Genomic DNA, 27,523 nt, shown 5'->3' on the forward strand with positions numbered 1-27,523 from the left:
GCTTGTAGTGTATAAACGAATCACCATGTTTGTAGTGTATAAACGAATCAACATGTTTGTAGTGTATAAACGAATCACCATGTTTGTAGTGTATAAACGAATCAACATGTTTGTAGTGTATAAACGAATCAACATGTGTGTAGTGTATAAACGAATCACCATGTTTGTAGTGTATAAACGAATCACCATGTTTGTAGTGTATAAACGAATCACCATGCTTGTAGTGTATAAACGAATCACGATGTTTGTAGTGTATAAACGAATCAACATGCTTGTAGTGTATAAACGAATCACCATGTTTGTAGTGTATAAACGAATCACCATGTTTGTAGTGTATAAACGAATCACCATGTTTGTAGTGTATAAACGAATCACCATGTTTGTAGTGTATAAACGAATCAACATGTTTGTAGCGTATAAACGAATGAACATGTGTGTAGTGTATAAACGAATCACCATGTTTGTAGTGTATAAACGATTCACCATGTCTGTAGTGTATAAAGGAATCAACATGCTTGTAGTGTATAAAGGAGTCAACATGCTTGTAGTGTATAAACGAATCAACATGTTTGTAGTGTATAAACGAATCAACATGTGTGTAGGGTAAGAACGAATCACCATGTTTGCAGTGTGTAAACGAATCAACATGTTTGTAGCGTATAAACGAATCAACATGTGTGCAGTGTATAAACGAATCAACATGTTTGTAGTGTATAAACGAATCACCATGTTTGTAGTGTATAAACGAATCACCATGCTTGTAGTGTATAAACGAATCACCATGTTTGTAGTGTATAAACGAATCACCATGTTTGTAGTGGATAAACGAATCACCATGTTTGTAGTGTATGAACGAATCAACATGTGTGTAGTGTATAAACGAATCACCATGTTTGTAGTGTATAAACGAATCACCATGTTTGTAGTGTATAAAGGAATCACCATGCTTGTAGTGTATAAAGGAATCAACATGCTTGTAGTGTATAAACGAATCAACATGTTTGTAGTGTATAAACGAATCACCATGTTTGTAGTGTATAAACAAATCACCATGTTTGTAGTGTATAAACGAATCACCATGTTTGTAGTGTATAAACGAATCACCATGCTTGTAGTGTATAAACGAATCACCATGTTTGTAGTGTATAAACGAATCACCATGTTTGTAGTGTATAAACGAATCACCATGTTTGTAGTGTATAAACGAATCACCATGTTTGTAGTGTATAAACGAATCAACATGTTTGTAGTGTATAAACGAATCACCATTTTTGTAGCGTATAAACGAATCAACATGTGTGTAGTGTATAAACGAATCAACATGTTTGTAGTGTATAAACGATTCACCATGTTTGTAGTGTATAAAGGAATCAACATGCTTGTAGTGTTTAAAGGAATCAACATGCTTGTAGTGTATAAACGAATCACCATGTTTGTAGTGTATAAACGAATCACCATGTTTGTAGTGTATAAACGAATCAACATGTTTGTAGTGTATAAACGAATCACCATGTTTGTAGTGTATAAACGAATCAACATGTTTGTAGTGTATAAACGAATCAACCTGTTTGTAGTGTATAAACGAATCACGATGTTTGTAGTGTATAAACGAATCAACATGTTTGTAGTGTATAAACGAAACAACATGTCTGTAGGGTAAGAACGAATCACCTTGTGTGTAGTGTATAAACGAAACAACATGTTTGCAGTGTATAAACGAATCATCATGTTTGTAGTGTATAAACGAATCACCATGTTTGTAGTGTATAAACGAATCACCATGTTTGTAGTGTATAAACGAATCACCATGTTTGTAGTGTATAAACGAATCAACATGTTTGTAGTGTATAAACGAATCACCATGTTTGTAGTGTATAAACGAATCAACATGTGTGTAGGGTAAGAACAAATCTCCATGTTTGCAGTGTATAAACGAAACAACATGTTTGTAGTGTATAAACGAATCAACATGTTTGTAGTGTATAAACGAATCAACATGTTTGTAGTGTATAAACGAATCACCATGTTTGCAGTGTATAAACGAATCACCATGTTTGTAGTGTATAAACGAATCACCATGTTTGTAGTGTATAAACGACTCACCATGTTTGTAGTGTATAAACGAATCACCATGTTTGTAGTGTATAAACGAATCACCATGTTTGTAGTGTATAAACGAATCACCATGTTTGTAGTGTATAAACGAATCAACATGTAGTGTATAAAGCGAATTGTAGTGTATAAACGAATCACCATGTTTGTAGTGTATAAACGAATCAACATGTTTGTAGTGTATAAACGAATCACCATGTTTGTAGTGTATAAACGAATCACCATGTTTGTAGTGTATAAACGAATCACCATGTTTGTAGTGTATAAACGAATCACCATGTTTGTAGTGTATAAACGAATCACCATGTTTGTAGTGTATAAACGAATCACCATGTTTGTAGTGTATAAACGAATCAACATGTTTGTAGTGTATAAACGAATCACCATGTTTGTAGTGTATAAACGAATCACCATGTTTGTAGTGTATAAACGAATCACCATGTTTGTAGTGTATAAACGAATCACCATGTTTGTAGTGTATAAACGAATCACCATGTTTGTAGTGTATAAACGAATCAACATGTTTGTAGTGTATAAACGAATCAACATGTTTGTAGTGTATAAACGAATCACCATGTTTGTAGTGTATAAACGAATCACCATGTTTGTAGTGTATAAACGAATCACCATGTTTGTAGTGTATAAACGAATCACCATGTTTGTAGTGTATAAACGAATCACGCATGTTTACTTGACGTTTGTAGTGTATAAACGAATCAACATGTTTGTAGTGTATAAACGAATCACCATGTTTGTAGTGTATAAACGAATCACCATGTTTGTAGTGTATAAACGAATCACCATGTTTGTAGTGTATAAACGAATCACCATGTTTGTAGTGTATAAACGAATCACCATGTTTGTAGTGTATAAACGAATCACCAACATGTAAGCGAAATCAACTGTAGTGTATAAACGAATCACCATGTTTGTAGTGTATAAACGAATCACCATGTTTGTAGTGTATAAACGAATCACCATGTTTGTAGTGTATAAACGAATCACCATGTTTGTAGTGTATAAACGAATCAACATGTTTGTAGTGTATAAACGAATCACCATGTTTGTAGTGTATAAACGAATCAACATGTTTGTAGTGTATAAACGAATCACCATGTTTGTAGTGTATAAACGAATCAACATGTTTGTAGTGTATAAACGAATCACCATGTTTGTAGTGTATAAACGAATCACCATGTTTGTAGTGTATAAACGAATCACCATGTTTGTAGTGTATAAACGAATCACCATGTTTGTAGTGTATAAACGAATCACCATGTTTGTAGTGTATAAACGAATCAACATGTTTGTAGTGTATAAACGAATCACCATGTTTGTAGTGTATAAACGAATCACCATGTTTGTAGTGTATAAACGAATCACCATGTTTGTAGTGTATAAACGAATCACCATGTTTGTAGTGTATAAACGAATCACCATGTTTGTAGTGTATAAACGAATCACCATGTTTGTAGTGTATAAACGAATCACCATGTTTGTAGTGTATAAACGAATCACCATGTTTGTAGTGTATAAACGAATCACCATGTTTGTAGTGTATAAACGAATCAACATGTTTGTAGTGTGTATAAACGAATCACCATGTTTGTAGTGTATAAACGAATCAACATGTTTGTAGTGTATAAACGAATCACCATGTTTGTAGTGTATAAACGAATCACCATGTTTGTAGTGTATAAACGAATCACCATGTTTGTAGTGTATAAACGAATCACCATGTTTGTAGTGTATAAACGAATCACCATGTTTGTAGTGTATAAACGAATCACCATGTTTGTAGTGTATAAACGAATCACCATGTTTGTAGTGTATAAACGAATCACCATGTTTGTAGTGTATAAACGAATCACCATGTTTGTAGTGTATAAACGAATCACCATGTTTGTAGTGTATAAACGAATCACCATGTTTGTAGTGTATAAACGAATCACCATGTTTGTAGTGTATAAACGAATCACCATGTTTGTAGTGTATAAACGAATCACCATGTTTGTAGTGTATAAACGAATCAACATGTTTGTAGTGTTTGTAGTGTATAAACGAATCACCATGTTTCAGTGTATCACCATGTTTGTAGTGTATAAACGAATCACCATGTTTGTAGTGTATAAACGAATCACCATGTTTGTTGTACGAATCAACATGTTTGTAAACGAATCACCATGTTTGTAGTGTATAAACGAATCACCATGTTTGTAGTGTATAAACGAATCACCATGTTTGTAGTGTATAAACGAATCACCACATGTTTGTAGTGTATAAACGAATCAACATGTTTGTAGTGTATAAACGAATCACCATGTTTGTAGTGTATAAACGAATCAACATGTTTGTAGTGTATAAACGAATCAACATGTTTGTAGTGTATAAACGAATCACCATGTTTGTAGTGTATAAACGAATCACCATGTTTGTAGTGTATAAACGAATCACCATGTTTGTAGTGTATAAACGAATCAACATGTTTGTGGTGTATAAACGAATAGTGTATAAACATCAACATGTTTGTAGTGTATAAACGAATCACCATGTTTGTAGTGTATAAACGAATCAACATGTTTGTAGTGTATGTAGTAAACGTAGTGTATCACCATGTTTGTAGTGTATAAACGAATCACCATGTTTGTAGTGTATAAACGAATCACCATGTTTGTAGTGTATAAACGAATCACCATGTTTGTAGTGTATAAACGAATCACCATGTTTGTAGTGTATATGTTTGTTGTATAAACGAATCACCATGTTTGTAGTGTATAAACGAATCACCATTTTTGTTCAACATGTAGTGTATAAACGAATCAACATGTTTGTAGTGTATAAACGAATCGAATCACCATGTTTGTAGTGTATAAACGAATCACCATGTTTGTAGTGTATAAACGAATCACCATGTTTGTAGTGTATAAACGAATCAACATGTTTGTAGTGTATAAACGAATCAACATGTTTGTAGTGTATAAACGAATCACCATGTTTGTAGTGTATAAACGAATCACCATGTTTGTAGTGTGTTTGTAGTGTATAAACGAATCACCATGTTTGTAGTGTATGGCGAATCACCATGTTTGTAGTGTATAAACGAATCACCATGTTTGTAGTGTATAAACGAATCACCATGTTTGTAGTGTATAAACGAATCACCATGTTTGTAGTGTATAAACGAATCACCATGTTTGTAGTGTATAAACAAGAATCAACATGTTTGTATATAAACGAATCACCATGTTTGTAGTGTATATAAACGAATCAACATGTTTGTAGTGTATAAACGAATCACCATGTTTGTAGTGTATAAACGAATCACCATGTTTGTAGTGTATAAACGAATCAACCATGTTTGTAGTGTATAAACGAATCACCATGTTTGTAGTGTATAAACGAATCACCATGTTTGTAGTTATGAATCACCATGTTTTGTAGTGTATAAACGAATCACCATGTTTGTAGTGTATAAACGAATCACCATGTTTGTAGTGTATAAACGAATCACCATGTTTGTAGTGTATAAACGAATCAACATGTTTGTAGTGTATAAACGAATCCAACATGTTGTGTATAAACGAATAGTGTATAAACGAATCAACATGTTTGTAGTGTATAAACGAATCACCATGTTTGTAGTGTATAAACGAATCACCATGTTTGTAGTGTATAAACGAATCAACATGTTTGTAGTGTATAAACGAATCAACATGTTTGTAGTGTATAAACGAATCAACATGTTTGTAGTGTATAAACGAATCACCATGTTTGTAGTGTATAAACGAATCCACCATGTTTGTAGTGTATAAACGAATCACCATGTTTGTAGTGTATAAACGAATCACCATGTTTGTAGTGTATAAACGAATCACCATGTTTGTAGTGTATAAACGAATCAACATGTTTGTAGTGTATAAACGAATCACCATGTTTGTAGTGTATAAACGAATCACCATGTTTGTAGTGTATAAACGAATCAACATGTTTGTAGTGTATAAACGAATCACCATGTTTGTAGTGTATAAACGAATCAACATGTTTGTAGTGTATAAACGAATCACCATGTTTGTAGTGTATAAACGAATCACCATGTTTGTAGTGTATAAACGAATCACCATGTTTGTAGTGTATAAACGAATCACCATGTTTGTAGTGTATAAACGAATCACCATGTTTGTAGTGTATAAACGAATCAACATGTTTGTAGTGTATAAACGAATCACCATGTTTGTAGTGTATAAACGAATCACCATGTTTGTAGTGTATAAACGAATCAACATGTTTGTAGTGTATAAACGAATCACCATGTTTGTAGTGTATAAACGAATCAACATGTTTGTAGTGTATAAACGAATCAACATGTTTGTAGTGTATAAACGAATCACCATGTTTGTAGTGTATAAACGAATCACCATGTTTGTAGTGTATAAACGAATCACCATGTTTGTAGTGTATAAACGAATCACCATGTTTGTAGTGTATAAACGAATCAACATGTTTGTAGTGTATAAACGAATCACCATGTTTGTAGTGTATAAACGAATCAACATGTTTGTGGTGTATAAACGAATCACCATGTGAGTGTTTGTAGTGTATAAACGAATCAACATGTTTGTAGTGTATAAACGAATCACCATGTTTTGTAGTGTATAAACGAATCACCATGTTTGTAGTGTATAAACGAATCACCATGTTTGTAGTGTATAAACGAATCAACATGTTTGTAGTGTATAAACGAATCACCATGTTTGTAGTGTATAAAGGAATCAACATGTTTGTAGTGTATAAACGAATCACCATGTTTGTAGTGTATAAACGAATCAACATGTTTGTAGTGTATAAACGAATCATGTTTATGTGTGTTTGTAGTGTATAAACGAATCAACATGTTTGTAGTGTATAAACTAATCACCATGTTTGTAGTGTATAAACGAATCAACATGTTTGTAGTGTATAAACGAATCAACATGTGTGTAGGGTATAAACGAATCACCATGTTTGTAGTGTATAAACGAATCACCATGTTTGTAGTGTATAAACGAATCAACATGTTTGTAGTGTATAAACGAATCAAAATGTTTGTAGTGTATAAACGAATCACCATGTTTGTAGTGTATAAACGAATCACCATGTTTGTAGTGTATAAACGAATCACCATGTTTGTAGTGTATAAACGAATCACCATGTTTGTAGTGTATAAACGAATCACCTTGTTTCTAGTGTATAAACGAATCAACATGTTTCTAGTGTATAAACGAATCACCATGTTTGTAGTGTATAAAGGAATCAACATGTTTGTAGTGTATAAACGAATCACCATGTTTGTAGTGTATAAACGAATCACCATGTTTGTAGTGTATAAAGGAATCAACATGCTTCTAGTGTATAAAGGAATCAACATGTTTGTAGTGTATAAACGAATCAACATGTTTGTAGTGTATAAACGAATCACCATGTTTGTAGTGTATAAACGAATCACCATGTTTGTACTGTATAAACGAATCACCATGTTTGTAGTGTATAAACGAATCACCATGTTTGTAGTGTATAAACGAATCACCATGTTTGTAGTGCATAAACGAATCACCATGTTTGTAGTGTATAAACGAATCACCATGTTTGTAGTGTATAAACGAATCACCATGTTTGTAGTGTATAAACGAATCACCATGTTTGTAGTGTATAAACGAATCAACATGTTTGTAGTGTATATACGAATCAACATGTTTGTAGTGTATAAACGAATCAACATGTTTGTAGTGTATAAAGGAATCAACATGCTTGTAGTGTATAAACTAATCAACATGTTTGTAGTGTATAAACGAAGCACCATGTTTGTAGTGTATAAACGAATCAACATGTTCGTAGTGTATAAACGAATCAACATGTGTGTGGGGTATAAACGAATCACCATGTTTGTAGTGTATAAACGAATCACCATGTTTGTAGTGTATAAACGAATCACCATGTTTGTAGTGTATAAACGAATCACCATGTTTGTATTGGATAAACGAATCAACATGTGTGTAGTGTATAAACGAATCAACATGTTTGTAGTGTATAAACGAATCACCATGTTTGTAGTGTATAAACGAATCACCATGTTTGTAGTGGATAAACGAATCAACATGTTTGTAGTGTATAAACGAATCACCATGTTTGTAGTGTATAAACGAATCACCATGTTTGTAGTGTATAAACGAATCACCATGTTTGTAGTGTATAAACGAATCACCATGTTTGTAGTGTATAAACGAATCACCATGTTTGTAGTGTATAAACGAATCAACATGTTTGTAGTGTATAAACGAATCAACATGTTTGTAGTGTATAAACGAATCAACATGTTTGTAGTGTATAAACGAATCACCATGTTTGTAGTGTATAAACGAATCACCATGTTTGTAGTGTATAAACGAATCACCATGTTTGTAGTGTATAAACGAATCACCTTGTTTCTAGTGTATAAACGAATCAACATGTTTCTAGTGTATAAACGAATCAACATGTTTGTAGTGTATAAACGAATCAACATGTTTGTAGTGTATAAACGAATCACCATGTTTGTACTGTATAAACGAATCAACATGTTTGTAGTGTATAAACGAATCACCATGTTTGTAGTGTATAAAGGAATCACCATGTTTGTAGTGTATAAACGAATCACCATGTTTGTAGTGTATAAACGAATCAACATGTTTGTAGTGTATAAACGAATCAACATTTTTGTAGTGTATTAACGAATCAACATGTGTGTGGTGTATAAACGAATCACCATGTTTGTAGTGTATAAACGAATCACCATGTTTGTAGTGTATAAACGAATCACCATGTTTGTAGTGTATAAACGAATCAACATGTTTGTAGTGTATAAACGAATCAACATGTTTGTAGTGTATAAACGAATCAACATGTTTGTAGTGTATAAACTAATCAACATGTTTGTATTGGATAAACGAATGAACATGTGTGTAGTGTATAAACGAATCAACATGTTTGTAGTGTATAAACGAATCACCATGTTTGTAGTGTATAAACGAATCACCATGTTTGTAGTGTATAAACGAATCACCATGTTTGTAGTGTATAAACGAATCAACATGTTTGTAGTGTATAAACGAATCAACATGTGTGTGGGGTATAAACGAATCACCATGTTTGTACTGTATAAACGAATCACCATGTTTGTAGTGTATAAACGAATTACCATGTTTGTAGTGTATAAACGAATCACGATGTTTGTAGTGTATAAACGAATCAACATGTGTGTAGTGTATAAACGAATCAACATGTTTGTAGTGTATAAACGAATCAACATGTTTGTAGTGTATAAACTAATCAACATGTTTGTAGTGTATAAACGAATCACCATGTTTGTAGTGTATAAACGAATCAACATGTTTGTAGTGTATGAACGAATCAACATGTGTGTGGGGCATAAACGAATCAACATGTTTGTAGTGTATAAACGAATCAACATGTTTGTAGTGTATAAACGAATCACCATGTTTGTAGTGTATAAACGAATCACCATGTTTGTAGTGTATAAACGAATCACCATGTTTGTAGTGTATAAACGAATCACCATGTTTGTATTGGATAAACGAATCAACATGTGTGTAGTGTATAAACGAATCAACATGTTTGTATAAGGAGTTACTAGTATGTGTTTTATAGTTAGCATTATAATCTTTACCGTTCATTCAGAATCAGTTTAAGTACAAACTCGCAAACTCGGCAAGAATGAGGAAAAAAACCCGCAGAAATATTAGTTTTCACATGTATGCTTCTATAGATAATGATCAGTTCATCATGGCACACATCAAACAATCTCGTGTCAAGATGAAGGACATCTGTTTTCAATATTTTGTATAACGTCCATGAGAATCCAGAACTGCCTGTCGTGGTCGCACTACTGCCTTTCGACTACGACATAATGCCAGGGGAATGTTCACTAACTCTTCCTGCAGTGCTTGTTCCAACTGTTGGAGGTGTTGTGGCTGATACTGACGTGGTTGTAGACGTAGATCAAGAACATCCTATACATTTTCGATGGGGTTAAAGTCTTTATACCTTGATTGCCATGACAGAAAAATCAGCAATATTTCGGTTGTGAAAAGTTACATGCACATTTCGTTTTAATGATGTAACTAGTCATGTAGGCTGTGGATTTGTTAGTTACATGGATCTGTTTTCATATACTTCAGTATCTGTATAGTCCTGTCAGTACAGTATTAGACAGTGAATGTTATATTTCTTTCAGCCGTTGACACAGTGGAGGTACACATAACCAGCGAAAATGCTGCTACCGAGGATCGCTTGACCGAAGTAGGCAACAAACGTGGAGTGTGGGACAATTTGCGACAGTTCTTCAGCACACTATATGCTGGACTGGAGCGGATATATCGGGGGAGTGTGGTGATGAAACTCCGGGTGACAGACTCCAACTTCCTCCATTGTATCGAGAAGGCAGCCAAGGAAGGTCGACTGAATGAACTCATCCTGGATCTCCTTCAAGAAGAGGGCGTTTTCGACACGATTAAAGGTCAAAAGGTGGAGATAACTGTTGAAGTCAGGATTCCGGAAGACCAGTATGGTAGGTTTGGTCAGCTGTACGCATGACAGTTCAATTAAGTAATTTGTATGTTTTGTCACTACCTAATTCAATAGTTTCATTTAACGTGACACTGCTTTCATATTTGAGCTGGCAGGGAAGTACATTTCAAAGACATCTGGAAGCTAATGCATTCTGATTTAGACCAAACCTAAATACTGGTTACATCAATATATTTTCTTTTATTCAGAGGAAATGTCAAAAGAGATGGAAAGGTTGGTATGAAATGTTCTTAAAAACTTAAAACTTGTTTGTAGAATATGCCATTTTGGCATACATATCTTAAGTGTCTTTAAACGTGATTCCAAACACACTGAGTCTATCGCTAGGAAACCATTTTAATTGCAGTAAAACCTGAGCGTGTGAACCACGTGTGAATTTAGATACATTAACACAGACAAATTAAATGTCCATTAAAGGCCAATGCCACAGGGTTTCATCTGTCAGTTAGCTTGGTTAGCAGAGGAACGGCTGAAACACCCTTTTTCATAATTACTACTGCTACTGCTACTGCTACTACTACTACTACTACTACTACTGCTGCTGCTTACTACTACTACTACTATTACTACTACTACTACTGCTACTGCTACTCCTCGTACTACTACTACTACTAAAATGTTGAGAACAATGGGCGTTTTCTTTGTTACTTTTAACTGTGTAGTAATATACTCCCATATGACGTACCAATATAACTTAACCACTGGCAACTTACATACACAAAATGACCGTATTACCCAAATTTACTAACATTAGGGAATATACGTTTCATCCGGCGGCCATATGAACAACGTTTGAAATCTACGTATCATCGGGCTGTCAGATTTACACACATTTAAAGGGGTGTTAAAATAAATGAACACTCAACTCTGTATTTGCTTGTATTTCACAGGTGTGTAAATCTGGTCATTGTTTTCTCGCATGTGTAACGTATGTAAATGCTGTGATTGTAGGACATGCATTTCAATACCTTTGAAATCTCGTATGACCAGGGTTAGGTTTGTCATATATTTAGTACACGCGTACTTCTTATATATGACATACAAGGAGAGACAGCTTATTGCAATAAAACACAGACAGGTGTGTTCACATAGCTGCACAAATTTCATTATCTATACTTTCGAAAAAGATGATTATAATGTATTACTGATGTGAAGTCCTGTTTTAAATGTGTAAATATGCACATACTTGGTATTAGAGCTGTGCTTCGTAGTGTAAGTGGAGAGACGATACAACTTGATACCAGTTTAATGAGGTGAGACGATATATCATGAGTAAGTGAGTTAAAGTTTACAGTCACAGTGGCAGTATTTCAGCCATATCGTGACTACAAATAGTTATAAATTCATGAAAACCTGTGTTACTTTCACTCACACACACACTTAAAGAGCTGTTGATCTCATAAAATTTCAGCATTTCATGTTGAAGAAGGTACAGTCAAACATGTTCAGCACACCTTAAAATACATTTGAAACTGAAGTTTCCTTTTGGAAGTTGAGTATCCACACCAATTCTTTCACAAACAATTCAATGTAATTTATATCAGAATTCAGAATCACTGAAAAAACTCTTAAGTCTGCTGTCTAAATTGTATCTTATCTTTGTTCTCTTTCTTAACAAAGCTAAGACATCATTCATAGTTGTGAATAAATGGTGTTATTTGTCAAACAACCAAAACATATTTCAATTGCTTGAAGACAAGTATTGTACAGTTCACAGAGTTTGAAAAATGTTCACACTCTATCACTTCTACACCAACTCCTTTGTTCATGTAACAGATACAAACAAATATTCCTACTGTCCAACCAACATTAGAATGAGGTGCGCGAAAGACGCGTTTGTTAAAGAAGAGCTGGGAGCGTGTCGTGAACTGATCCACTACCTTCTCGAAGGGGGAACAGGTGTGAAAACTTCGGGCACGTGATTTTTGTGATCCTTGCAGTAATCACTTTCTGCGCAATGATTCGGAAATGTCGTGTTTCTGCTCGAGCATGTGTATACTAGTATCTTGTAAAGTGAACTGTTAAAAGAGTATCACACTCTGCAGGTATTTGAAACTTATCATGTCGCACTCTAAATTGGGTAAACGGGGTCAAGTCATTCATTCACAAAAACGTGAGGTTGCCTACAATGTCATTCAGTACATGTGTACTATTTCCGACAGCACACACAGTGCACTCAAAAAAGCGAGCGATGCTGCTGGTATATCTGTCAGTACCTTACGCAAAATAAAGGACGAAGGTAAACAGGGGTGAGCTACCATTAAGAAAAAAAAGCCCGGGCTCACACATGATTTTGAAAAGTTGGGCAAGCTCTCAACACTTACTAAATATAAAGCTTTGCAACATACCGGGCTTACACGAAAAAAAAAATTCGTTATTTCTTTCTTTTTCTTTCCTTTCTTTACACTTCGATGTATTAGTTTGAACACTTCGATGTATTAGTTTGGACACTTCGATGTATTAGTTTGAACACTTCGATGTATTAGTTTGGACACTTCGATGTATTAGTTTGAGAAAAACATTGTCAACGTGCGATGTGTGCACATGATACTTAACACTGACGTAGTTTCATAGGGGTCGTGTTGAACATTATTTTGGTCTGTGTACTTCAGTGATAACTGTGCTGAGCTATGACACCTCTGTGAACTGTTAATCAGTGTAATGGTATGTTATGGCTTTGCCGGGTTTAACAGAAACCAAGTCAGAATCTCGCTGCTGGAATCAAGAGAGCTACGTGCTGTTGTAAGACCATACCCCTCTTTTTATACCTGAACTGGTATACATTTTCTTGACAAAGAACTAAGTCATATTCAAGGTTGCGGTACTTCTTCTCATAGCTACATGCACAATTGTCCTAAAGGTGCCTCCACATGACGAATGTGAACCTTGCTCTCTCCTCTCGGTGTTCACATAGTACATTTGTTTGTCACAGGTGCAGTAGTTAAGCTGTCGAATGGTGTTTACAGGTTATTCATTGAAGACAAAAGATGTTTACCGGTCGTTGTCAAGTTAAGATGATAGTGTAGGTATTTATGCAATATGGAAATCCGTAATGTATGGTGAATGCAGTGACATAATGGCTATATTGCACCTGCAAGCAGGACCATATGAGTGTAAATAGTATCAACAGGGCACACAAAGGGTCCTGTGTAAACTCAACTGACACCTTTCACAACAAAGTGTGACGAAGGTGGGTTACTTAGAAATACTAAGCTGTATACATGGTATACTTTGCTGTACATAACCAACGCATGCATACAAAACATCTGGAGTGACAAAAGACTTAGTGAGTGAATACGTAAATATTGCTTAAAGGTGAGTCAGCAGTATTGCAAGTATTTGCAGCTAAGTTTGTAAGAATATATGACGAAACACTTAATTGTGTATGATTATATCAAAAGTGTGATATTTATTATCCAAAATGTCTTCTGGGCGAACTACGGAAACATAAACGACCCACTCTACTAAAATGCATTGTGTATGTAGAATATTTGTGCATATAATATATTGTGAAGCGGTTGCAATGGTATGTATGTATGTCCGCCCACGTGTTGGAAAAAACACACTCATACACTCACTTGACTTTCTATGGCATGTTTGAACAAACACAGCTGTTAACCTTAATGATCTTGAAGAATATCTCATTTGTAATCGGTGTGATGGTCTGAAACTAGAATACGATAATGATCACGTGACCAGCTACCTTAAACTCTTAGTGATTTATTTTTTCATTTGTTCCCATAATTGAATACAAGCATATAAAGTAAAGCAGAAAGTGTACATATGCATGATCAAAGTTCATCAACTGGTAGCATGAAGAAGCTATAATGCAATAAAGTTATTCAAGTTTGATTCCAGATTAAGTCAGAGATTGAAAACTGAGGATAAAGGAAACCATTTCTCTGAAAATTATCAAAATTATTGTTCCTTCTAGATATGAATTTTTCAACCGTGTAAGTGTCTTTAAAAAGTTTTAAGACATTATTAACTTTTGGAATTATTTTCTTTAAAGTGCAAGTATATATATATGACTTTTAGCATAAACGATTATATGATTTAGCAATGGCTTATTACCGGAAACCAAACCAAACCAAAGTCTTTCTTATTTCAAATTTCTGTTTGTTTTGGATTATCCAGTTTTCAAGTTCTTTCCAGAAGGTTTGGGTTACAACACATTCCCAATATACATGACATAAAGTTTCACTATCAACATTACAAAAACCATATATGTTCCTACAATATCAAATTTGAGTTTCAGATCTTCAAAAGAGTTAAAATACCTTCATTACAAAGGTCCTTAATTGTTAAAATTCCATTTTTAGCCCAATGCCTAATAAAGTGATTTGGGTTTTTGAAATTATCACCATGAAAAAAGCCCCGGGCTTAGACATGATTTTGAAAATGAAAGTTGGGCAAGGTCTCAACAATATTAAATATACTGCTTTGCAACCTACCGGGCTTACACGACAAGAATTGGCTTGCTACGCGCCTGGTAAATGCGTTCCCGCGATGGGTACCAGTAAGTTCACAAGCCCAGGGAAAGTGCGTACTCGTACCGAAGGGAAAATTGAATTTGATGATTTTGATAAATGCGCAATTCGCCAGTACATTCAACACTGCTACACAGTAACCAAGACAATGCCAACACTGACAGTTTATGGCTTTACATACCCTCGGAACCTTAATGGTAAAATGGACTGCACCACTATTCAGATGCACGGGTTCAAATGACAGGTCGGCATTATTCGTCTCACAGTACAAGGTTCACTTCAGAAGAATTTCAAAGACACTCCCTTCCTATTCCTAATGCAATACTCCTTACAACTTTCAGTAGTACTTAAGTAGTATCGGGATATATCGTCTCTTGTGGCGATACATCGATGTATCACAGCCCTTGCGATATTAATATCCTGATGTATTGCCTAAATGTGTTTTGTATGGATGCATTCGTATCGCAAAGTTGACTATGCAAACATCGATACTATCGATGAATCGTTGCACCACTACGTCAGATTGCCTCTTTTGATTCGGAATACAGATGTTGTCCCATACGGACGTTTTCTCAAATTTAAGTTACCCGACGGAATATACTGTACACCTATTTTGATTCCATCTCTTGGGTAGATTATAGAAAACTGTAGTGATTGCAATTAGTTCATAAAGTTAGATAACTAAGCAGTTTCTGTAATTATTGAAAGCTTACTACCTGACATCATTTATGTTGCTTATGCGTTTTTAATTTTTGCTTTTTGCTGTCTGATTTGTTATACATTATATAATAATGTTAATCATTTTGGCATCCCAATATCATGGAATATAATGTGAACGTATTAATCTATCAAAGTACTGAAACGTTTTATAACTATGCTTTTCTGTTATTGGGTGAAACTGTTAATTAAATGTACCTCCGTACAAAAGTTCCAGAAATGAATAGAAACTGAAAATTGCTAAATAAATGGAAAACTAAACTGGATAAAGATTGCAAACAGTTATTATTAATATACCTGTCTTGATATATCAGTGTGCAGATCATGTCACAAACATAAAAACTGAAGGATGGGTGTGGAAAGAGTGGGGGAAAACACGTGCAAAGTCTCTGAGTCAGCTGAGATTATCCTTCAAAAACATCATATGTACATTTAACAATCACTTATCATTAAGTGCAACAAAAGCATTACAAAAACGCCATATTTCCAGACAGCATAACATCACCTTTGGCTGGAGTTCTAAATATTTGATACCGAAAGCCTGTCAGTTAACTCAAAGGTAATAACCCTTGTGTTTTACAATGATGGCTTAATCATAGTCACAATGAATTATAGGCTGCTATGCGTTTTCGAATGTGATTGGGTCAGTGAAATACTAATATTTACCAAATCAAATTCTAAAGGAGCTTTTCTTCAAGCAGTGACTTAAAGCCATACATAGCTAGACTTGCTTAGATTATAGACTTCATATAAGGCATCAGTAGTATGCAGTGTCACCCTGGCCCCTTTTTCAAAATGGCGGCACATCCGGTCCCCATGGGCGCCGCCATCTTGGATCCGGTCGCTTCCGGCCAGGGGGAGATCACTCGGGTTCCGGTTCCGGTGCTTCCGGTTCCGGTGTGTGCGCACGCATCGCGATGACGTCACGTCCGGTTCCGGTGGTTGCGCGCGCATGACGATGACGTCACCTCCGGGCCAAGATGGCGGACGCGTTTCAAGATGGCGTCCCATCCGGTGGGATCGCGTGAGATCTCGCGGGATCTCGTGGATTCTCGCGGGATCTCGCGAGCGTAGACGCCTTTCAAGATGGCGGAACGGACGAGCGGCGGACGGGACGGGACGGAGACGGAGAGGGAAGGGAAGGAGAGGAAAGGAGAGGAAAGGAGGAGGGAGAGAGGGGGTGAGGCGGACGATGGCGTGGCTAGACAAGTGTGTGTGTGTTAGTGTGTGTGTGTGTGTGTGTGTGTGTGGTTAAAAAACATTGGATGTAGCCTTCTTTCGAGCGAGGTGGGTGGCCCTGAAAAGGGCCGTTGGTATGTGAACCAGGCAGGTTAGCATTCACAGAGGAGTTGGAGACCCCGAAAAATAAATTTTCCGGGGCACACATCATCGTGTTGCTGCTGCCCTCTCTTGATGATGCCTTCTCCACAGTAGAGGCATATGTAGAAGGCAGCTCCTGGAACGACATCAAAGCGATTTGAGGGATACGCTTTAAAACAGGTAGGGCAGATAATTAGTCGCCATTGGGATGACCATTTTGGTAATGTTGTTGTTGTTGTTGTTGTTGTTGGTGGTGGTGGTGGTGGGGCTACCGTGTCTCCTGTCGTAGGTGGTGGTGGTGGTGGGGCTGCCGCTGCTTCTGTTACCGTTGTGGGTATCGGTTCTGCAGGTGTTGTTGCTGCCTCTTCCATTTTGATGTCAGTCTTCCCTTGTAAGGTAGGGCTGCATCGCAAGCATTGCCGTCTACCACAATTTTTCCTGTAAGGCACCGGTCGCATGACTTCTACTTTTCTTGTATTCATGTTGCATGAACATAGCCTCACTGATCCATGTTGGAGTTTATATATGGGCGACGAGACAGCGATGACGTGTCGTCGATGACGTGGTATCGATGACGTGGTATCGATGACGTCATGGTCGCGCGTGAGGGTAATGACGTGGTATCGATGACGTCATGGTCGCGCGTGAGGGTAATGACGTGGCACCGTAGACGTCATGATCGTGAGCTCTCAATATATATGATGAGCGGGGTGACGGAAGCAGTGTTACAACCAGCAATCATGTCTGGAGAAAACTGGGATCTGGAACTCATGTCCTTGGAGACAGCATCGCCACCCCCCTTGCCGGCATGGAAGTGCTAACGATGTTATGGGTGTCTACCCGTCTACGCCAATGGCACCATTGAGTACAATGCCACCTTTCAATGTGTCTACTGTGGCACTGTCTTGAAGGACACTTATATCAGGCGTTTAACTCATGGGAGCAAGTGCCCCGTGAAAACAAAGATGACCATCCATCCCTGCCAATGTATGACCCAGCTGTGGTCCCTGGAGTGAAGTACACTCTAAAAAACGGCCCTTTTCAGGGCCATCCATCTCTCTCAAAAGAAAGGTTCATTTCAATGCCAACAACAATAACAACAACACTAGGTTGACATTTTTTCAAACGTTTTATTTCCCCCGCTAACAAGAACACTTTGACAAAAGAGACAGGATTAGGGGCGTCCCTGATCTTTTGTTTACAAACGGTATGAACTGTAACATCATAACTGTAACATCAGAACTGTAACATCATCACATCAGAACGATAAGGTTGTGTCCTTTGGCAGGGGTGTGGATCATGGCCAGCGTTGTTGTTGTCTGTCAGGCGTGTGGGTTGAAACCAACGTCTTACACGTTCTTCATTGACGAGGGTATCGTAGGGATCAAACTGTTCCATCACTTCGTCAAAAGACCATCCACAGGCACGATGAGCCAGTACATACAAACAGTACATCCCACAAGAGGCACTGAACCAGGGTTGAAGTGATTGGCCATTCCACTGTTGTTGGAGCCATCCGGCGAAGGTCATGACATTCGAAAGTCTGGATGCTGTTGATAGGGATGAAGTCCATAACTGTCAAAGTAGTCCATGGCACCTGGTACTGGACGATACACGCACACCCAGTGTTGTCCTGGGAGATGGCTGGGGTCCGTGTTGACAATGTAGGCTTTAGGATAATGTCCCTCCTGCTGTTCACACAGCACGGTGGTGGCAAAGTGATCTCGGGCAAAGGTACCTTGGTAGAGGGGTCGCAGCAGGGGATCCTGTTGTACGTAGGCGTTCAAGTGTCTGGTCGTCAAGCCACTGTCGTCGTCGTCCATCCTTAGACCATCAGAGCGTTGCGGAACCGATCAATTTCCAAAACACTTTCGTATTCCTCGTAGCAGACGAGCGTGACGGGGCGTGGTAGGGGTTCTGCAAACTGAAGTTCAAGTCCTAACTTGCCCGTCTGTCGTGGGTAGTTATACCCTTCATCTGCGCCCAGATCTGCCGTCAGATCCACCACCCACACAGTGAATCCGTTCCTGAATTCGTCCAGGGTGAGGTTGCAGGGATGTTCTTGCCACAGGTGTCCCGTGTTGCGGAACAGGTTCATGTACAACTGTTTGAAGCGAGGCACTGTTGTCCTGAAAGTCGCTTTTTTGATTTCAGTGCCATGCACTTCTTGCCCATTGAGTTTCAGCTTGAGACTGGTCACGTTGTTGTGCTTGAAATGGTAGGGGTTCTTTTCCTTGCTGCCAGCAAAAGCATCATTGTCCACCAATCCCAACACCACTCGTTTGGGCAGTTGGCCTCCAATCAGTTGATCTTTGTGGAAATCGCGTCCTCCTCCTGAAATGTCGTGGGCTGTGACTTGGACTCGGGTCAAAGGATATTTGGCCGTGACTCCTGGTGACATGTGTTTCACGTGTTGTTCCCGTATGGCAGGATCAATGTTGACTTGGCGCACGTAAAACTCGGCTTTGGTCAGTTCAAATCGGCACTCGACGTCTCCAGCACTCATCAAGTAGAAATCACTCGGGCTGCGAATCAGTTCTAGTTTCATGGGGACTCCATCCACCAGGTACGGTCTTGGAGAAACAGGTCACAGTGGAGACGTCCTGTCAGTTCCACGTCTCGGGTGGGTAGAATGACCCCTCGTCGTGCGACAAGTCCGGCGTTGGCATTCTGGGCGACAGCATTAAAGTGCTCCATTTTTCCAGCTTCATCGGTGTACCATCCTGGACACTGGAGATGGGTCCCTTTGGCTGCCTTCCCATAACTCAGCAACGTTTCCAAATAGGCTCGGTAGGGATAGGTACCCATGGAAGGAGTAATTTCCAGTTGGTTGTGTCCCACTTGCACACGCACTTCACGAAAGAGGGAATGCATCATGTTGTTCACCGTGGACACGGCGAGTGCCCCATCGCCATCATGAACTGCATTCGTACCATCTGTATTCTTGATTTTGAGGCAGATGCGGAGGTAACACTGGCTCAAATCGATGTAGGCATTGACAGGGTTAGCAATGTTAAATTGGAGGGGGCCCGCGACCGAAGGGGGTGCCAGAGGGCTGTATCGAATCCACTGACCTTCTTGGACGGACGTCACCACAGGGGGCACAGAAAAGAGATCCAGTTGGGCCTTGGAGCATTCACAGGCATCTCGGCGCATCATCTTGACAGCTGATCTGGACCACAGGTCTGCACAACAGGTCTTGACCCTACGGTGTCTGGTGTTGAACTGAACTCCTTTCCCATCGGGTGGGTCTTTATCTCTTTCTCTCAAAACAAGGGTTTCACGTTTCTTGGTGGATCCCCAGGCTGTTTCCGTTTTCGTTTGCGCGGCGGGTGATCCTGGTAGTGGGTGCTGTCGCAAGGTGGCAAGTAAGGCTTGTTTCCCATGATGTTTCAAACTGTCCCCCACACTTCGGTGTCCTGAACTGATATCTTGCACTAATCCCGGCAACATCTTGACGCCTGATTTGAGAGCTGATTTTCCCACCGTCTTGAGGATGGAGAGTGCTGAACGTCCCAAGTTTCCCAAGATGTTACCGAAACCTCTCCTTGTTGATGAATCGTCCTCGGTACCACGGCTAAGCCGCCTCCTCCTCGCTGCTGTCCACCCAAACCGCTGCGCTGCGGAGTCTGATACACTGGTGTCCTACCATGCTGATTCTCAGTACGTACCCAGGCGACGCGGACGGTAATGAAGTGTCACGATGGTCTTCCCACTCTGGAATGGCACAAGACGTCCTACGTCATCCGTTAAATAGATTCGAATGGCATCCGTGGTTCCCTGACGCAATCCCATGTAGCGTAGGTGATGAGGGGTTTTGATCACGACGCTGTCTTCCATCATCTGACGCGACACGGTGACATACATCAGTAAGGGAGCCATGGTATCCCCCACGATTTGATCTTCCACCGCATCCGAGTAGACGTACACGGTATCTAAAAAACGGCCCTTTTCAGGGCCATCCATCTCTCTCAAAAGAAAGGTTCATTTCAATGCCAACAACAATAACAACAACACTAGGTTGACATTTTTTCAAACGTTTTATTTCCCCCGCTAACAAGAACACTTTGACAAAAGAGACAGGATTAGGGGCGTCCCTGATCTTTTGTTTACAAAGCGGTATGAACTGTAACATCATAACTGTAACATCAGAACTGTAACATCATCACATCAGAACGATAAGGTTGTGTCCTTTGGCAGGTGTGGATCATGGCCAGCGTTGTTGTTGTCTGTCAGGCGTGTGGGTTTGAAACCAACGTCTTACGTTCTTCATTGGCGAGGGGTATCGTAGGGATCAAACTGTTCCATCACTTCGTCAAAAGACCATCCACAGGCACGATGAGCCAGTACATACAAACAGTACATCCACAAGAGGCACTGAACCAGGGTTGAAGTGATTGGCCATTCCACTGTTGTTGGAGCCATCCGGCGAAGGTCATGACATTCGAAAGTCTGGATGCTGTTGATAGGGATGAAGTCCATAACTGTCAAAGTAGTCCATGGCACCTGGTACTGGACGATACGCATACACCCAGTGTTGTCCTGGGAGATGGCTGGGGTCCGTGTTGACAATGTAGGCTTTAGGATAATGTCCTCCTGCTGTTCACACAGCACGGTGGTGGCAAAGTGATCTCGGGCAAAGGTACCTTGGTAGAGGGGTCGCAGCAGGGGATCCTGTTGTGCGTGGCGTTCAAGTGTCTGGTCGTCAAGCCACTGTCGTCGTCGTCCATCCTTAGACCATCAGGCGTTAGCGGAACCGATCAATTTCCAAAACACTTTCGTATTCCTCGTAGCAGACCAGGCGTGACGGGCGTGGTAGGGGTTCTGCAAACTGAAGTTCAAGTCCTAACTTGCCCGTCTGTCGGTGGGTAGTTATACCCTTCATCTGCCCAGATCTGCCGTCAGATCCACCACCCACACAGTGAATCCGTTCCTGAATTCGTCCAGGGTGAGGTTGCAGGGATGTTCTTGCCACAGGTGTCCCGTGTTGCGGAACAGGTTCATGTACAACTGTTTGAGCGAGGCACTGTTGTCCTGAAAGTCGCTTTTGATTTCAGTGCCATGCACTTCTTGCCCATTGAGTTTCAGCTTGAGACTGGTCACGTTGTTGTGCTTGAAATGGTAGGGGTTCTTTTCCTTGCTGCCAGCAAAAGCATCATTGTCCACCAATCCCAACACCACTCGTTTGGGCAGTTGGCCTCCAATCAGTTGATCTTTGTGGAAATCGCGTCCTCCTCCTGAAATGTCGTGGGCTGTGACTTGGACTCGGGTCAAAGGATATTTGGCCGTGACTCCTGGTGACATGTGTTTCATGTGTTGTTCCGTATGGCAGGATCAATGTTGACTTGGCGCGCGTAAAACTCGGCTTTGGTCAGTTCAAATCGGCACTCGGCGTCTCCAGCACTCATCAAGTAGAAATCACTTTCGGGCTGCGAATCAGTTCTAGTTTCATGGGGACTCCATCCACCAGGTACGGTCTTGGAGAAACAGGTCACAGTGGAGACGTCCTGTCAGTTCCACGTCTCGGTGGGTAGAATGACCCCTCGTCGTGCGACAAGTCCTCGCGTTGGCATTCTGGGCGACAGCATTAAAGTGCTCCATTTTTCCAGCTTCATCGGTGTACCATCCTGGACACTGGAGATGGGTCCCTTTGGCTGCCTTCCCATAACTCAGCAACGTTTCCAAATAGGCTCGGTAGGGATAGGTACCCATGGAAGGAGTAATTTCCAGTTGTTTGTGTCCCACTTGCACACGCACTTCACGAAAGAGGGGAATGCATCATGTTGTTCACCGTGGACACGGCGAGTGCCCCATCGCCATCATGAACTGCATTCGTACCATCTGTATTCTTGATTTTGAGGCAGATGCGGGGTAACACTGGCTCAAATCGATGTAGGCATTGACAGGGTTAGCAATGTTAAATTGGAGGGGGCCCGCGACCGAAGGGGGTGCCAGAGGGCTGTATCGAATCCACTGACCTTCTTGGACGGACGTCACCACAGGGGGCACAGAAAAGAGATCCAGTTGGGCCTTGGAGCATTCACAGGCATCTCGGCGCATCATCTTGACAGCTGATCTGGACCACAGGTCTGCACAACAGGTCTTGACCCTACGGTGTCTGGTGTTGAACTGAACTCCTTTCCCATCGGGGTGGGTCTTTATCTCTTTCTCTCAAAACAAGGGTTTACGTTTCTTGGTGGATCCCCCAGGCTGTTTCCGTTTTCGTTTGCGAGCGGGTGATCCTGGTAGTGGGTGCTGTCGCAAGGTGGCAAGTAAGGCTTGTTTCCCATGATGTTTCAAACTGTCCCCACGCCCGGTGTCCTGAACTGATATCTTGCACTAATCCCGGCAACATCTTGACGCCTGATTTGAGAGCTGATTTTCCCACCGTCTTGAGGATGGAGAGTGCTGAACGTCCCAAGTTTCCCAAGATGTTACCGAAACCTCTCCCTTGTTGATGAATCGTCCTCGGTACACGGCTAAGCCGCCTCCTCCTCGCTGCTGTCCACCCAAGCCGCTGCGCTCGCGAGTCTGATACACTGGTGTCCTACCATGCTGATTCTCAAGTGCGATACCCAGGCGACGCGGACGGTAATGAAGTGTCCGCGATGGTCTTCCCACTCTGGAATGGCACAAGGCGTCCCACGTCATCCGTTAAATAGATTCGAATGGCATCCGGGTGGTTCCCTGGCGCAATCCCATGTAGCGTGTAGGTGATGAGGGTTTTGATCCGCGGCGCTGTCTTCCATCATCTGGCGCGACACGGGGACATACATCAGTAAAGGGAGCCATGGTATCCCCGCGATTTGATCTTCCACGCATCCGAGTAGAGGCGTTACGGTATCAAAACCAGCCAGATGGTGTGCTTCCTGTTCACCCACGGCGAGAGGACGGTCAAACACAGCCACTTGCACAGGCTGAGCAGAGACTTGACTTATTTCTTCTGCTTCATCCACCATGGGGAGCTGTATGAATCCCAGCATACATACTAAAGGAGCAGGCAACACCAATCGGGTGGTGTAGGCAGACCTGTAGGCATCGTGGTCAGGTTGACTTGAGGTTCTGCAGGAGGAACCCGTGATGGCTCTGCACATGTCTTTCGGGGTGGGAGCATAAAAGTTGACATGCGTTTTGCCACGCATTTCAAATCGGAGGTCTTTTTGGGGTACTTCACGCGGTGGCGGTGAAGCGACCTCGAGCATCCTGTTGGTAAACATCTTTGCGTATGCTTGTCCACCAGTCGTGCACAGGTGTGTTGAAGCAGGATGTTCAGTCTCTGGACCAGTTGGCGACAGGAATACACTCCTTCTGGAATAATGACCTTTTCGCTGACGGCTCTCATGAGGCCTGGGTTCTCTTCTATCACGGTCGCATCGTGTTCTGCTGAACTGTAAGTTCGGGTCATGCGTTCCAAGTTCACATGAAGGACAAACCAGTTGAAGGGGTATGACACATTGTACCATGTCATGGGGAAATGAAGTTCACTGACGCCGACTTCCCACTCCTGACGATTCACTTGAATGGGAAAGGGTAGTTTGACTTCGTAATGATTCACTCTGTTGTCGGGATGAACATCCATGGACGCATCGCTGGGTAAGGTCACGTAAAAGTCCCGCTTGGAAAACACAGACACCGACATCTTTCTCTCTCTCTCTTAGGGAACCAGGCTGGATACAGAGGGGGTTGGAGATGCAGTCGAGGAAGGTGGCAGCGGGGATGATGACGACGACTGCACGGCGCACCAGCGTGGGTTGTGGGAGCAAGTACCCCAAGCCACTGGCCAACAAAGCTGTCCACAACTGTTTCTCACCGTGGTCCAATGCCAACTGGACCATGCTCATGATGACCACGCCATATATCAGAAACACTTGGGAGAAAAACACCACTTCACTTCGTGGCAAGTCCATGCCAAAGCAACACCAGCGTGGGGGTGGCTTGCTGCTCTCCTTGCACCTTGAGATCGGTTCACTCTGCATGATGGTGGAGGCTCCACTGACGGTGGGAGACTGGAGGCCTCGCTATTTAAAGACCAGATGAGCCGCAGGGATCCATGAATCAAAGCTGGCAGGGTATCCTGACCATCTCACCAACACTTCATCCTTTTTTTGACGACGTCGTCGTTTCAGGACCTGATCCACTGTGTACACGTCATCCGTTTTCTGAATGGGTTGCAGTTCTTGCGGGTAAAGGTGCCTTGCAGCACTTCTCCATGATCATCTTTCACTTGGTAGACAGGAGGAACACGCTCGCCTTTCACCACCGATCCACGGTGAACAGTTCGGTGGTCCAGTTGGGAAGGTACCCTTTGTCAAACGTGCCCTTGGTCTTGTTCAAACGGACTGCGGGTCCGGGTAACAAGAGGTGCTTCTTCTTCTTCTTCTTCTTCTTTGTCTTGAGTTGGCACTGCTTCTGCTTCTTCTGGCGTTCCATGTGATCCAACACCCGAATTTCATCGTAGGAGCGTTAGGACGTACATCCACGGGCGTTGTCCAATCGTACGATGGACACGATGATTGTAAGAATGCATCAGTTGGGGTAAGGCCTTCAGGTAGTGGCGTGTTCCCTGTTGGGTGAAATACCGCCACATACGGTTTTCAACGTCCTTTGAAAACGTTCCACCACAGAGGCTTTGGTTTCTGGGTTTTGACTGGTGTAGAAATGAATACCTCGTTTCTTGAGGAAGGCTTGAAAAGGGCATTGACAAATTCAGTCCCTTTGTCGGTCTGTAACTGGGATGGCACACGTCCTTTGGCTTGTTTCAGGATCCGTTGAAAGGCCTCTATCAAAGTGGCGTCGGTCTTGGCTTTCATGGGCTGCACCAAGCCATTTTGGAGAAAACATCGATGACACACAGCAAATACCGGTTGCCTTGGTTCTCTTTCTGATACATAGGAGATCGCTCAGATCGGCTTGCCACAATCATCCACGCCACCACACGGTAATGATCCTGGGAAACGAGCGTCGGGCTGGTTTGTGCAAGGTGTATGCGTGTCCTGGGTTTTCAACCATTGCCGCATACCTGGCGTTGGGTGGGCCTTGGCCCCGTTTTGCTTCCCCTTCTTGGGACCCCCATTCCTGGGTCCCCTTCTTCAGGTCCTGCTTTGGCTTGATGTCCTGCTTTGGCTTGATGTCCTGCTGCTTGCCACAGGCAAGCCACCCTCCATAGCCTGCTGGGTGTTTGGGATCGTAATAGGTGTGGTGGAGCCATCGTGTCCATGCAGGAGACAGAGACGATGATGATGCTTTGCTGATGTTGTTGTTGTTTCTCTTTTGGACGTCTCATGATGACACTGTCGTTGACATCACCCTCTGCTCCTTTTATTAAAAGTGAATCCACTGACGCACCGGTTGAGAGGGGGAGGGGGTCTCTACAGCCTTTTCGCTTCTTCTGGGGTTCCAGAGAGGAAGGTTGGATGCGGGTGGGGTCAAAACAAGTCAACGGGTGGAGGGTGTGGACGCTTCACGGGGTGGTGTCAGGAGGCTGGGTGGATGACCCTTTGGTTTTCATCATCCAGGACCAACGTAGAGGGTTACCAATCAGTTCATGGGGTACGTTGCTGGAAGCGAGATATTGACCCAGAATATTCCAACCCCGTGGAGGGCCTAATTTGGTACGTTGTCGAACAAGATCATTGATGAGATCCACCATGTGCGTCCCAGGCATGGGTTCCCCTTCCACCACGAATTGACCCGCCTCATTCCAACCCAAGTCGGGATGAGCACGAATACGGGCCATCAACTGCCTGGCCTTGGTCTGTAGCGTTTTGGGAACCGTTTGCACGACTTCATTCAGAATGGCTTCGACATCATCGGGTTCTGAAGTCAAAGCGGGGGCGAGGTGCTGAGGGCTTCTGCTGTTTTTCCTGTAGGTAGGACTGCCAGTTCAGCAAGATACGGGTCAACACGCCAGCCTCCTGACACCCCCGTGAAGCGTCCACACCCTCCACCCGTTGACTTGTTTTTGACCCCACCCGCATCCAACCTTCCTCTGGAACCCCAGAAGAAGAAAAAGGCTGTAGAGACCCTCCTCCCCCTCTCAACCGGGTGCGTCCGATAACGTGAATGAAATTATTAATACAATATTAATTTTCTCCAAAATAACTGGTACATCGACCTTTCGCTGGATCTGGCGCAAGAACGTGTTAACCATCGAACCGACTGAAAGACTGAATTTGTCAGTACTTTCAACGCTTCACCGAAAGCGAAGGTATTGACTACCGCCAGTCAACGAAACCAAACCTGCAATGGTGGAATTTTCAAGGACG

The 27,523-nt window shown here is 41.2% G+C and overlaps 1 protein-coding gene across 1 annotated transcript in view; it reads left to right on the forward strand.

Moving 5' to 3' along the window:
* LOC124264060 overlaps positions 1-27,523 on the forward strand; it is a 41,516-nt gene that overhangs the window by 5,755 nt on the left and 8,238 nt on the right. The window contains exons 3-4 of the mRNA XM_046698778.1: positions 10,379-10,711; positions 10,920-10,944. Of these exons, the coding sequence (XP_046554734.1) occupies positions 10,379-10,711; positions 10,920-10,944 (358 nt within the window). The remainder of the gene's footprint in view (positions 1-10,378; positions 10,712-10,919; positions 10,945-27,523) is intronic.

This window comes from Haliotis rubra, unplaced genomic scaffold, assembly GCF_003918875.1.
Source record: "Haliotis rubra isolate DU_JTF1 unplaced genomic scaffold, ASM391887v1 Scf906, whole genome shotgun sequence".
Classification (NCBI taxonomy): Eukaryota; Metazoa; Mollusca; class Gastropoda; order Lepetellida; family Haliotidae; genus Haliotis; species Haliotis rubra.